The sequence below is a fragment of the Sus scrofa genome, chromosome 8 (genome assembly GCF_054392235.1).
Source record: "Sus scrofa isolate SSC_HxYL_T2T_F1_AM1 chromosome 8, Sscrofa_HxYL_maternal_Yorkshire_Landrace_v2.0, whole genome shotgun sequence".
Taxonomy (NCBI): domain Eukaryota; kingdom Metazoa; phylum Chordata; class Mammalia; order Artiodactyla; family Suidae; genus Sus; species Sus scrofa.
This window is the reverse complement of record NC_139390.1, coordinates 81,867,465-81,879,650: the sequence shown is the minus strand read 5'-3', so window position 1 is coordinate 81,879,650 and position 12,186 is coordinate 81,867,465. Positions and strand designations below refer to the sequence as shown.

At 46.0% G+C, this 12,186-nt stretch overlaps 1 protein-coding gene across 5 annotated transcripts; it reads left to right on the top strand.

The window, feature by feature from the left end:
• Positions 1 to 148: 148 nt before the first annotated feature.
• Positions 149 to 12,144, top strand: TLR2 (toll like receptor 2). Of its 5 annotated transcripts, none has more exons than XM_005653577.4 (2): positions 149 to 337; positions 7,980 to 12,144. In XM_005653577.4, exon 2 carries the CDS (start codon positions 7,996 to 7,998, stop codon positions 10,351 to 10,353), a length of 2,358 nt encoding a protein of 785 aa, XP_005653634.1. In that variant the 5' UTR covers positions 149 to 337; positions 7,980 to 7,995; the 3' UTR covers positions 10,354 to 12,144.
• The last annotated feature ends 42 nt before the right edge of the window (positions 12,145 to 12,186 follow it).

The window sequence follows — 12,186 nt, the reverse complement described above, 5'->3', positions numbered from 1 at the left end:
GTAATTGTGAAAAGAAAATGTAGTTTATGAAGGCAGCAGAATTTCTAAAAAGCAGCTTGTTTCCCTTCTGAACATGCCTCACAGGTTTCCGTGGCAATGAAGGAAGTCAATCTAAGACTGTTTGGGGAATTACTCACTTTGAGAAACAGATGGAACTGCGCAAGGGAAGGGCGTAGGTTCAAAATCTTAGCTGTGAGCGGGAGCCCACAGCTTTTCACAGGGAGAGCAAGGACTAAGGACGGGAGACTGCCCCAGAGTTGACATTTTTGAAAAAATCCGGGCAATCCTTTTCTGCTCCCCAGGCAAAATCTTGCTGCTTTGGTCTGGGTAGCGATTGGTGAGTTATTTTAATACAGGAGAACATAGACTTCCAGGTGGAGGTGGACCCCAGAGACAATTGATCCCTGAACAGCGTGGAAAAGGGGGCGGGGTTGTGGAGGGGGGCGTGGTTGTGGGGCGGGGCTATGGAGGCGGGGCGGTGGGAGGCGGGATTGGTGAGCCTCTCGTTGCGGCTTCCAAGGATGGAGAAAAACCGGGAAATGGAGTTTAAAGACGGTGTGCTGCAAGGTAATACGAGGCTGCCCGTGGCTTCAAGAAAACACCAGTTGGGTAATAAGCCTTCTCTTTGGTTTCAAAATCTGCCTTGGTGTTTGGGGAAATCCCACACCGGGGCTTCGAGCATCTCCACCCACCCAGGGCCCAGTGCCCTCTCCAACCCGGGCCTGGCAGGAGGCGGCGGTCGGAGCACGACCTGATTTACGGTCACCCCACGGAGCCCGCGGGGAAGAGTGGAGGCGGGGGCCCCCGCCACAGGCGCGGACGGGTCTGTCCCCTCTTCCGCGGCGCGGGCGAGTCCCGGCCGGTGGCGGCAAAAGGCGCGGCCAGGCTGCGACTGAGCGGCCTCGCAGTACGTCGGGCCAAAGGTACATTCCAGGCATCCTTGCTCGGCAGGGCTCTCCGGGTCTGGCGGCCCCCGAGGGTGGCCGCGGCACGGACGCGGGCGCCGGGAGTCCCCGCTTCCCAGTCGGCGGCACGGGGCGGAATCGCAGCGAGGGCCGGGGGGCGAGGGGAACTTCGGGATGCGAGGGAGTCCACGATCCCGCAGCAGGGTCCGGGCGGACACCACACCTCGGGCCTCCAGGAAGGGGACCTGGCGCGGCCGAGGTACGCCCAGCCCACGGCGTCCGGGTGCCCGCGAGCCGCGGCGGGGCCCAGCGCCCTACAGTCTCCGAGGGGGTCGCCGTCGGAGGTTTCCTCCCGCTGCGGGTTGCGGCGTCCCAGAGGGCGGGGGCGGGCGGGGCCTGGAGGGGCGGGGCCCGGGTGGCCGAAGGACCGCCCGCCTCGTCCGCTGCTCTGTGCTCCCTGGCAGCCTCTGCCGAGTTCGCTCCGGGCGCGGGCAACCGGGACCTGGTTCAGGCTTTGCCGGGTGCGCAGGTACGTCTTTGCGTCTTGTTTGGGGTACTTTTGCGCTCATTACTTACCGCTAGGGCTGCTTCCAAAGGTGAGGTTTCGGTCGCCAGGGCTTCAAAGTGGGACAGGGTCAGGACTCGGATCAGCCCAGGACTCTCGAGCCCCCACCTGGCCTCTGCGCCAGGGTGGGCTTCACGCCCTTACAACTTTTTAAACTTCTGGAAATGAGAACTTGTGTTTGGAACTTCCGTGCCAGCCAGGATAGTGTTTATCTGGTTTGAAAAAGGGGGCGGGGCTGGGGGAGAGAGAAAAATTGTTTTAGATGTAAACAGTTCAGCTGGGCGAGATCCTTGTAATCTTGCAGGAGGTCATGTCTGTATGGTTACTTACTCAAATCTTTACCAAAACAAAACAACCGGGACATAGAATGGCCTGAGAGACAAAAAAAAAAAAAAAAAAAAAAAAAAAAAACCCACAAAAAAACCCCCAAAAAAACAAAAAACCAAACAAACCAAAAACAAAAATCAACCCGGAGTTCCCGTCGTGGTTCAGTGGTTAAGGAACCCGACTAGCAACTATGAGGTTGAGGGTTCGATCCCTGGCCTCGCTCAGTGGGTTAAGGATCCGGTGTTGCCGTGAGCTGTAGTGTTGGTCCCAGACGCGTCTTGGATCTGGCGTTGCTGTGGCTGTAGTGTAGGCTGGCGGCTACAGCTCCAATTCCCCTAGCCTGGGAACCTCCATATGCGTGGGTGCTGCCCTAAAAAGACAAAAGACCAAAAAAAAAAAAAAAAAAAAGCCCAAACAACAAACAAACAAAACCCATGGCAAACATCCTATTTGCAAATGATTTATTCACCAACATTTTAAGTTCTTCCTGTTTTAGGCAGAGAACATTTGTATCTGTAAACTTTTTATAATGTTCCCATTTTATGAAAAAGCCCTGAGGTTGACAAGGCCTTTTGGAAGTTTCTAAGTTATCAGGTAATTGTTTTTCATTATTTTATTTAAGAATTTGACTTGCTTGGTTAAGTATCCAGTTTTGATTTCAGTGATTGAGCATAATTTATGTATGCAGCATCCTGCGTGTGACTGCCTCTTTGAAGAACTTTTAGTAAATCTAGGTTGTATTTATTCCATCCATATAGGCTTGCTTGTCAAATTTATGTTTTTATCTCCATGAAATCATTTTAAATTCAGTTATTTTTTTTCTCATACTGAAAAGCCACGTCTGAGTTTCTGAGTGCTGTCTTCTTTCTTATCTGTCATTGCATTAAAAAATTGTTGCTTGCTGCCTACTCTTTTAAATTTTATTTTATTTTGCTTTATAGGGCGGCACCTGTGGCATATGGAAGTTTCCAGGCTGGGTGTCCAGTCAGAGCTATAGCTGCCAGCCTACACCACAGCCACAGCAACTCTGGATCAGAGCAGCATCTGCGGCCTACACCACAGCTCAGAGAAATACCGGATCCTTAACCCACTGAGTGAGGCCAGGGATTGAACCTGCATCCTCATGGGTACTAGTCGGATTCACTTTTGCTTCGCCTCAACGGGAACTCCTTTTTAAATTAATTAATTAATTAACTTTTTTTTTCTTGATGCCTACTCTTAACAGGTTTATTTCCCATATTGCCAAAGAACATATGTTTTTGGGTACTTTTTTCAATGAAGTTCTATGGATAAAATTCTTTTTAATGTCTTGAATATATGACATTGTTTATTTCATCTTTACTCTCAGATAATAATTTATTTTAAATTAATTTTTATGGAAGTATAATTGATTTATAGTATTGTGTTTCAGGTGTACAGAAAAGTGATTTAGTTATACATGTGTGTGTGTGTGTGTGTGTGTGTGTATATATATATATTTATTTATTCTTTTCCATTATAGGTTATTACAAGACATTGAGTATAATTCCCTGTGTTATACAGTAAATCTTTGTTATCTATTTTATATGCAGCAGTGTATGTCTCTTAATCCCATATTCCTGATTTTATCCCTACCCCCTTCTCTTTTGGTAACATTAGTTTGTTTTTTTTTTCATCTTTTAAGGGACACCCGAGGCATGTGGAAGTTCCCAAGCTAGGGGTTGAATTGGAGCTGTAGCTGCCGGCCTACACCACAGCCACAGCAGTGAGGGATCCGAGCCACATCTGGGACCTACATGACAGCTCATGGCAATCCTGGATCCTTAACCCACTGAGCAAGGCCAGGGATTGAACCTGGGTCCTCGTGGACGCTGGTCAGATTCGGTAACCGCCAAGCCACGACGGCAACTCCCCATAAGTTTGTTTTTCTATGTCTGTGAGTCTGTTTCTGTTTTGTAAATAAGTTCATTTATGTCTTATTTATTTATTTAAGTATAGTTGATTTACAGTGTTGTGCCGATTTCTGCTGTACAGCAAAGCAACCCAGGCACATGTATATATACATTCCCTTTCTCATATTATCTTCTATCGAGGTCTATCCCAGGAGACTGAATATAGTTCCCTGAGGTTAGTAGGAAGACCTCGTTGCTTATCCATTCTAAATGCAATAATTTTCATCTACCAACCCCAAACTCCCAGTCCTTCCCTCCCCCTCCCCCTTGGCAGCCACAAGTCTTCTCCTTTTTTTTTTTTTTTTTTTTTTTTTTTTTGTCTTTTGTCTTTTTAGGGCCGCACCCACAGCATATGGAGGTTCCCAGGCTAGGGGTCTAATCAGAGCTGTAGCCGCCGGCCTACACCAGAGCCACAGCAATGCCAGATTCGAGCTATGTCTGCGACCTACATCACAGCTCAAGGCAATGCCGATCCTTAACCCACTGAGCGAGGCCAGGGATCAAACATGCAACCTCATGGTTTCTAGTCGGAATTGTTTCCGCTGAGCCAAGACGGGTACTCCCAGTGTCCTCTTTGAGTTTTTCTGTTTTGCAGATTGGTTCATTTGTGCCATATTTTAGATTCCACCTGTAAGTGTATCATATGGTATTTGTCTTTCTCTTTCTGACTGACTTCACTTAGTAGGAGAATTTCTAGTTGCACCCATGTTGCTGAAGATGGTATTATTTCATTCTTTTTATGGCTGAATACTATTCCACTGTATATCTGTAGTTCTTTATCTTGGATGATCATTTAAATGGTTGTAGAAGTCTAGACTGACAGGTATGTTTCCTCAGCCCTTTGAAGATGTTTTCCCATTGTTTTGGGGCTAGATAAGGAATTTCTTTTTCTTTTCTTTTTTCTTTTTTTTTTTTGTCTTTTTTGCCTTTTCTAGGGCCACACCTGCAGCATATGGAGATTCCCAGGCTAGGGGTCTAATCAGAGCTGTTGCTGCAGGCCTATGCCAGAGCCACAGCAACGCCAGATCTGAGCTATGTCTGCGACCTACACCACAGCTCACGGCAATGCCAGATCCTTAACCCACTGAGCAAGGCCAGGGATGGAACCCGCAACCTCATGGTTCCTAGTCGGATTTGTTAACCACTGAGCCACGATGATGGGAACTCCCCTGGAGATGATTCTTATACTCGGTCCAGATCCACAATTTTCATAAGATCTGACTCCACCCAGTCTAACTTGGGCCCTCACCCTTCCATTCTCAGTGTTTTACTTTGAGGAATTCTCTGTCTGCTGCTGTAATGTATTAGGGAAATGGAAGGAAAGGCAAATAAATCTGACCTCAAGTGTCAAGTTGTTAACTGTAGTTTTAGCATCATCAATAATTATCATTTGTTGAAAACCCACCATGAAATAGGTACCATATAATATTTGTATGAAATAGCACAAGATCTCTGCTTTTATAAATTTTACCTTTGTAAAGAGAAAAGCCTAGGACAATTTTTAAAATGGATGTATTTGAGCTTAAGTCTTAGATGGAAATTGGTATCGCTTTCTTAGGATTTGTGTAATATGTTACAACATGGAAAAAAAATCAAATAAATCTTGGTTGTCCAGAACAATTATACTAAAAGGACTTGATTTTTTTTTTTCAGTAACTGATTATGCAGAAAGACAATGGGGTAGATATAGTACCAAATGGTGATAGCCATCTCATCTTAAACTCTGGGAGTTTTAGCAGTAGGGGCGAGGCTAGGTTTATAGCCTTCTATGGGTTAGTTTCTGTTCTCTGTTCTTTCTGTTCTTCTCATGCTTTGCCATCTTGCTTCCTTTAGTGCCCAGTTGTTTTTAATTTTTATGCCAGTTGGAGTTCCCATCGTGGCACAGTAGGAACAAATCCAACTAGGAACCATGAGGTTTCGGGTTCGATCCCCTGGCCTCGCTCAGTGGGTTAAGGATCCGGCGTTGCCGTGAGCTGTGGTGTAGGTTGCAGATGTGGCTCAGATCCCGTGTTGCTGTGGCTCTGGTGTAGGCCAGTGACTACAGCTCTGATTCGACTCCTAGCCTGGGAACCTCTATATGCCGCAGGAGCGGCCCAAGAAATGGCAAAAAAAAAAAAAAAGACAATAAATAAATAAATAAAATTTTATGCTAGACATTCTATGTGAAAAAGTGTTCAAAGAAAGAAATTTAAGGACTCGGGTGATGTAATCTTCTTCTGGAGAAACTATTCCTTGGCTTCTGCAGGTACTCATGAGCACCGCTGTCCCAGCAATAATCTTAGTCTGCATTCAGAGATTGTGGCGGCCTGAGCCATCCAGATAAATCAAAGCTGAGTTGCAGTCTCTGTAAGAATTTACTCTCCTCAAGTTCAGTCTTATCTCTCTTACCCATGCCTGCCCCAGACGTTAACCTTTAACTCTCTCATCTTCTAAGGCTGTCAGAAGTGCCGTGCAGCCTGCCAGACAGACTGTGCTTAACGTGTATTCACAGTGATAAAAGACAAAGCTGAAAATGTTTGCAGAGAATCTGAAGCTATGAAAATGATATAGCAGATGTGAAAAAGAACCAAAGAGAAATTATATAAGTGAACACTGTAGAGATCAAAAAACTTAAAAGCAGTGGATGCATTTAATAGCAAATTAAACATAGCGAGAGAAAGAAAAATAAACCAGCAAACAGATCAGAAGAAAATATCTAGACTGAAACTTGAACAGACAAAAGTATGGAAAGAATAGAAGAGAGAGACGTGGGCAGTTAAACTAGCACTTAGGTGAAAAGTCATGTCCTAAAATGGACATATTCAAAGTAAAGAAGGGTTAAAAATTAATGAGAGGGCGTCTATGCCAGGAAATTAGAATAAGAACAGTAATGTAAATCTACAGAAAGCAGAAAGGAGGGAAGAGTAATATAAGAAGAGAAACTAATGAGATAGAAAATAAATCAAGGCTCCATAAAGTAAGAAGTTGGTTTTTTGAAAAATGCTAATAAAAGGATAAACCTCTGTCAAGACAAGAAAGAAAGCAGGCACAAGTAACTCTTCTAACCAATAATGTCGGCATCCTGCAGACATTAAAATAATGAGGGGAGTTCCTGCTGTGGTGCAATGGCATCTATGGTGTCTCTGCATCCACAGGACGTGAGTACGATTCCTGGTCAGGGACAGTGGGTTAGGGACCCTGTGTTGCCATAGCTGTGGGGTAGGTTGCAGCTCTGGCTAGGGTCTAATCCAGGCAAGGAACTCCGTATGCCACCGAGTGGCCAAAAAAGAAAAAAAAAAAAAAGAGTGCGTAATTAACTATATCAGTTAATTTGAAAATTTAGAAGAAAATGGTAAATGCCTTGAAAAGCACAACTTAGCAAAACTAACAAAAGAAACGGAGTTCCCTTCGTGGCTCAGCAGTTAACAAACCCGACTAGGATCCATGAGGATGTGGGTTTCATCCCTGGCCTCACTCATTGGGTTAAGGATCTGGCATTGCTGTGGCTGTGGTGTAGGCTGGCAGCTCTGATTTGACCCCTAACCTGGGAACCTCCATATGCCACGGGTGCAGCCCTAAAAAAAAAAAGTCATGCCAATTCAATTAAACACTGCTTTCTGCACTCAGTTCTCTGCAGGAAGGGAAGGTTCTGATGGCCCTGGGGCCCAGCAAGCCGCCTTGCTCTGCCTGGGGTTCTCAGCATCTCAGCATCCTCCCATCTGCTAGTGGGTGGGAGACAGACGGACAAGCTTGGACCTTTTTCCTTTTGGTTGAAGAGGATGCTCCTTCTGGAACTGCGTTCAATGAAAGGTGTTCGCTGAGAGCTGTGGTTGGGTTCTGTGAGCTCCCTAACTCCAGGCAGCATGGGGGCAGGGAAGAGGCGTGCTCCTGTGTAAGGTCTGAAGGGTACAAATAGGTGGCAGTACATCCGCAGGGTTAAGCCTTGCCCGTTTCTTAAAACGCTTGCTTCTTTCACGCCTTTACTCAGTTCTTTCAAGCCATGCTTGGTCCTGCTCTGTATTCCCAGATGCTGCTCTGCTTTTAAGTCTTTGCTCAGGGGCAGCCTGTCTGCGTTAGTGTTGCTCAGTGTGTCAAGAATTCATTTTTTACACCTCCCCCCCCAGGTCATATGTTCCATTTGCCTCTGTTCTATCTTGGTAGCTCTGTGTGTGTGTGTGTGTGTGCGCGCGCGCACACACAAGTGTGCGTTACATCTTATAAAACATCTCACTGTTAAACACAGTCACTCACTTGCACCTCTTTCACTTGTAGGTCAACTCTCTGGACCATGCCATGTGCTTTGTGGACAGCATGGGTCTTGGGGATTGTAATCAGCCTCTCCAAGGAAGGAGCCCCCCATCAGGCTTCTTCTCTGTCTTGTGACCCTGCTGGTGTCTGCGACGGCCGCTCCAGATCTTTGAGCTCCATCCCCTCAGGGCTCACGGCAGCTGTGAAAAGCCTTGACCTGTCCAATAACAGGATCGCCTATGTGGGCAGCAGTGACCTGCGGAAATGCGTGAACCTCAGAGCTCTGAGGCTGGGGGCCAATAGCATTCATACCGTGGAGGAAGATTCTTTTTCTTCCCTGGGAAGTCTCGAACATCTGGACTTATCCTATAATCACTTGTCTAACTTATCATCCTCTTGGTTCAAGTCCCTTTCCACCTTGAAATTCTTAAACTTACTGGGAAATCCTTACAAAACACTCGGGGAAACACCGCTTTTTTCTCATCTCCCAAATCTGCGAATCCTGAAAATAGGCAATAATGACACCTTCGCTGAGATTCAGGCCAAGGATTTCCAGGGGCTCACTTTTCTCCAGGAACTTGAGATTGGTGCCTCACATCTGCAGAGGTACGCGCCAAAGAGTCTGAGGTCAATTCAGAACATCAGCCATCTGATTCTTCACATGAGGCGGCCTGCTCTGCTGCCGAAGATTTTCGTAGATCTTTTAAGTTCCTTGGAATATTTAGAACTGAGAAACACTGATTTTAGCACTTTCAATTTTTCAGACGTATCCATCAATGAACCCAGCACAGTGATGAAAAAATTTACGTTTCGAAAGGCAGAAATCACTGACGCAAGTTTTACGGAAATTGTGAAACTGTTAAATTATGTTTCTGGAGCCTTAGAAGTAGAGTTTGATGACTGCACCCTTAACGGACGTGGTGATTTTAGTACATCTGCTTTGGACACAATTAAATCCCTCGGTAATGTGGAGACATTAACAGTCCGGAGGTTGCATATTCCACAGTTTTTCTTGTTTTATGATCTAAGAAGTATATATTCACTCACAGGAGCAGTTAAAAGAATCACAATAGAAAACAGTAAGGTTTTTCTGGTTCCCTGTTCCCTTTCACAGCATTTAAAATCACTGGAATATTTAGATCTCAGTGAAAATTTAATGTCTGAAGAATACTTGAAAAACTCAGCCTGTGAGCATGCCTGGCCCTTCCTACACACTTTAATTTTAAGGCAAAATCATTTGAAATCATTAGAAAAAACTGGAGAAGTTTTGGTTACTCTGAAAAACCTGACTAACCTTGATATCAGTAAGAATAATTTTGATTCCATGCCGGAAACTTGCCAGTGGCCGGAAAAGATGAAATATTTGAACTTATCCAGCACGAGAATACACAGTTTAACCCATTGTCTTCCCCAGACCCTGGAAGTTTTAGATATTAGCAATAACAATCTCAACTCGTTTTCTTTGAGTCTGCCACAACTCAAAGAACTTTATATTTCCAGAAATAAGTTGAAGACGCTCCCAGATGCCTCCTTTCTACCCATGTTGTCAGTTCTGAGAATCAGCAGAAATACGATCAATACTTTCTCTAAGGAGCAACTTGATTCTTTTCAAAAGCTGAAGACTTTGGAAGCTGGAGGCAACAACTTCATCTGCTCCTGTGACTTCCTGTCCTTCACTCAGGGGCAGCAGGCGCTGGCCCAGGTGCTGAGCGACTGGCCGGAGAACTACCTGTGTGACTCTCCATCCCACGTGCGGGGCCAGCGGGTCCAGGACACCCGCCTCTCGCTCACTGAGTGCCACAGGGTGGCCGTGGTGTCCGTCGTGTGCTGTGCCCTCTTCCTGCTGCTCCTGCTCACGGGGGCTCTGTGCCACCACTTCCACGGACTGTGGTACATGAAGATGATGTGGGCCTGGCTCCAGGCCAAGAGGAAGCCGCGGAAAGCTCCCCGCAGGGACGTGTGCTATGACGCTTTCGTGTCCTACAGTGAGCAGGACTCCTACTGGGTGGAGAACCTCATGGTCCAGGAGCTGGAGCACTTCCAGCCTCCCTTTAAGTTGTGTCTTCATAAGCGCGACTTCATTCCAGGCAAGTGGATTATTGACAACATCATCGACTCCATCGAAAAGAGCCAGAAAACCATCTTCGTGCTTTCCGAGAACTTTGTGAAGAGCGAGTGGTGCAAGTACGAGCTGGACTTCTCCCACTTCCGTCTCTTTGATGAGAACGATGACACCGCCATCCTCATTCTGCTGGAACCCATCGAGAAGAAGGCCATTCCCCAGCGTTTCTGTAAGCTGCGGAAGATAATGAACACCAGGACCTACCTGGAGTGGCCCGCGGATGAGACGCAGCGGGAAGGGTTTTGGTTAAATTTGAGAGCTGCGATCAAGTCCTAGGTTCCTTCGTGAAAGGCCAGTCTTGGTCCGATGCTGGTCTTTATCGCTCTAGGTGGAACCAAGTCTCTTCTAACACAAGAACATGAATAACATAAAGGGTGACTTGCTGACTCAAACTACTCCAACCCTTCCGGTTTGATCTAGAGGGCTGTTTTATAAAAACCCATACCTGAGTGGAAAAAAAAAAAAAACCATGCTTCTGGGCTTTTCTTTATCCTATGAGAGAATCACAATCTAAATCGGTTTATAAGAGCTGAATTATCTGTAGTCCTGGGCTGCGTTCATTCATCAGGAAATAGCCCAGACCAAGAGGTGTCTCAAATGACTGTGTCAGTCAGCTTTCTGCCAGGAGACGCATCCATGCCGAGGGCTTTCTCTCTCCCACTTGCCATCCATCCTCTGCAGGTGTGCTCTCCAGCCACTCAGCCACACTTACTGCTCTTTTTAGAAAATAGGGCTGTGTGTCCCCAGTGAGCCTTACAGAAAATACTAAAGGGTGTATTTTGAGGTGAACAGGGGCTGTCTTTCTGGGTACTTGGTAGGTTTTTCCAGCCACAGTTACTTGAGAGAGGATCCATGACGCAAGATACAGTAAATGATATATTTCTAGGAAAATGAAACTAGTAAAATCAATGAAATACTCAGTTTAGAAGAATTTGAAAGCCGCCTTCTATGTCCTTGATGCTGATCTTCAGCCTTTCACTCTGTGGGAGGTTCTAGTTAGCGTCTGGTTACGCTGCTCTTGGCCTTCGTCTTCTAGTCCTGCAGCATTGTTGCATTTTTCTTTGAAAAGCCTTGTTTCTGATTCTAAAAAGGCTTCTTCCCCCCCCCCTTCAGAAATGTTATAAAAGTATCTGTGAGCTGAATTGATTTTTATTTATTTATTTATTTATTTTTGGTCTATTTGCCATTTCTTGGGCCGTTCCCGCGGCATATGGAGGTTCCCAGGCTAGGGGTCCAATCGGAGCTGTAGCCGCTGGCTTACACCACAGCCATAGCAACGCTGGATCCTTAACCCACTGATCAAGGCCAGGGATCGAGCCCTCAACATCATGGTTCCTAGTCGGATTCGTTAACCACTGAGCCACGATGGGAACTCCTGAATTGATTTTTAAACAAGTATAGATCTAGAGGTTCCTCATCATGGCTCCAGAAATCTTTTTATACACAGTCATGTCAGAGGCAGATACTACATCCAGGTTTTAATTATTAGAATAGAGATAATCCATCAAATGAACACATTCGGTTTAAAAGAAGGAGATATTTATGGCTTTCATGTGTCTCTCTTTGTAAAGCCGGGAACCACAAGTGAAAGGAGGTGATCTTTTCAGGACCTCGGGCAGGACTGGGTCTATGTGGTTAATTGGGCTCCGGAGTCAGAAGGACCTCAGTTAAGTGCTTGGGTATCTTTGGCCACCTCACTCTGACTGCAAATATTTCCCTGTCCTCAAGCTGGGGATCATAGTGTCTACATCGCAGCATCTGATGTGGATGTCAGCGTGTAGTAATGTCAGCATGGCCCTGGGCACAGTCCCTTGGGTCATGCAGGCTGGGGAGGCAAGAGAGCCGAGCCAGTGAGAATGGGAGCCATGGGGGCCCTCACAGGGTGACAGGTGCACGTGGTAGATGTTAGCTGTTATTTTTATTTTCTAAGAAATGACCTATCTCCTTAGGTATTGTTGCTTATAAATGATTGTTTTGCCATTATGGGTACTGGCGGGGACCTCAGGGTATACTTTTCTGTTGTTTGCAGAATGTTATTCCAAAGAAATAAATTCATAACGTGCATCACAGGAGTTCCCGTCGTGGCTCAGTAGTTAACGAATCTGACTA

Excerpts from the sequence above, each read along its gene's own strand:
- TLR2 (XM_005653577.4), top strand. The coding sequence starts at position 7,996 with ATGCCATGTGCTTTGTGGACAGCATGGGTCTTGGGGATTGTAATCAGC.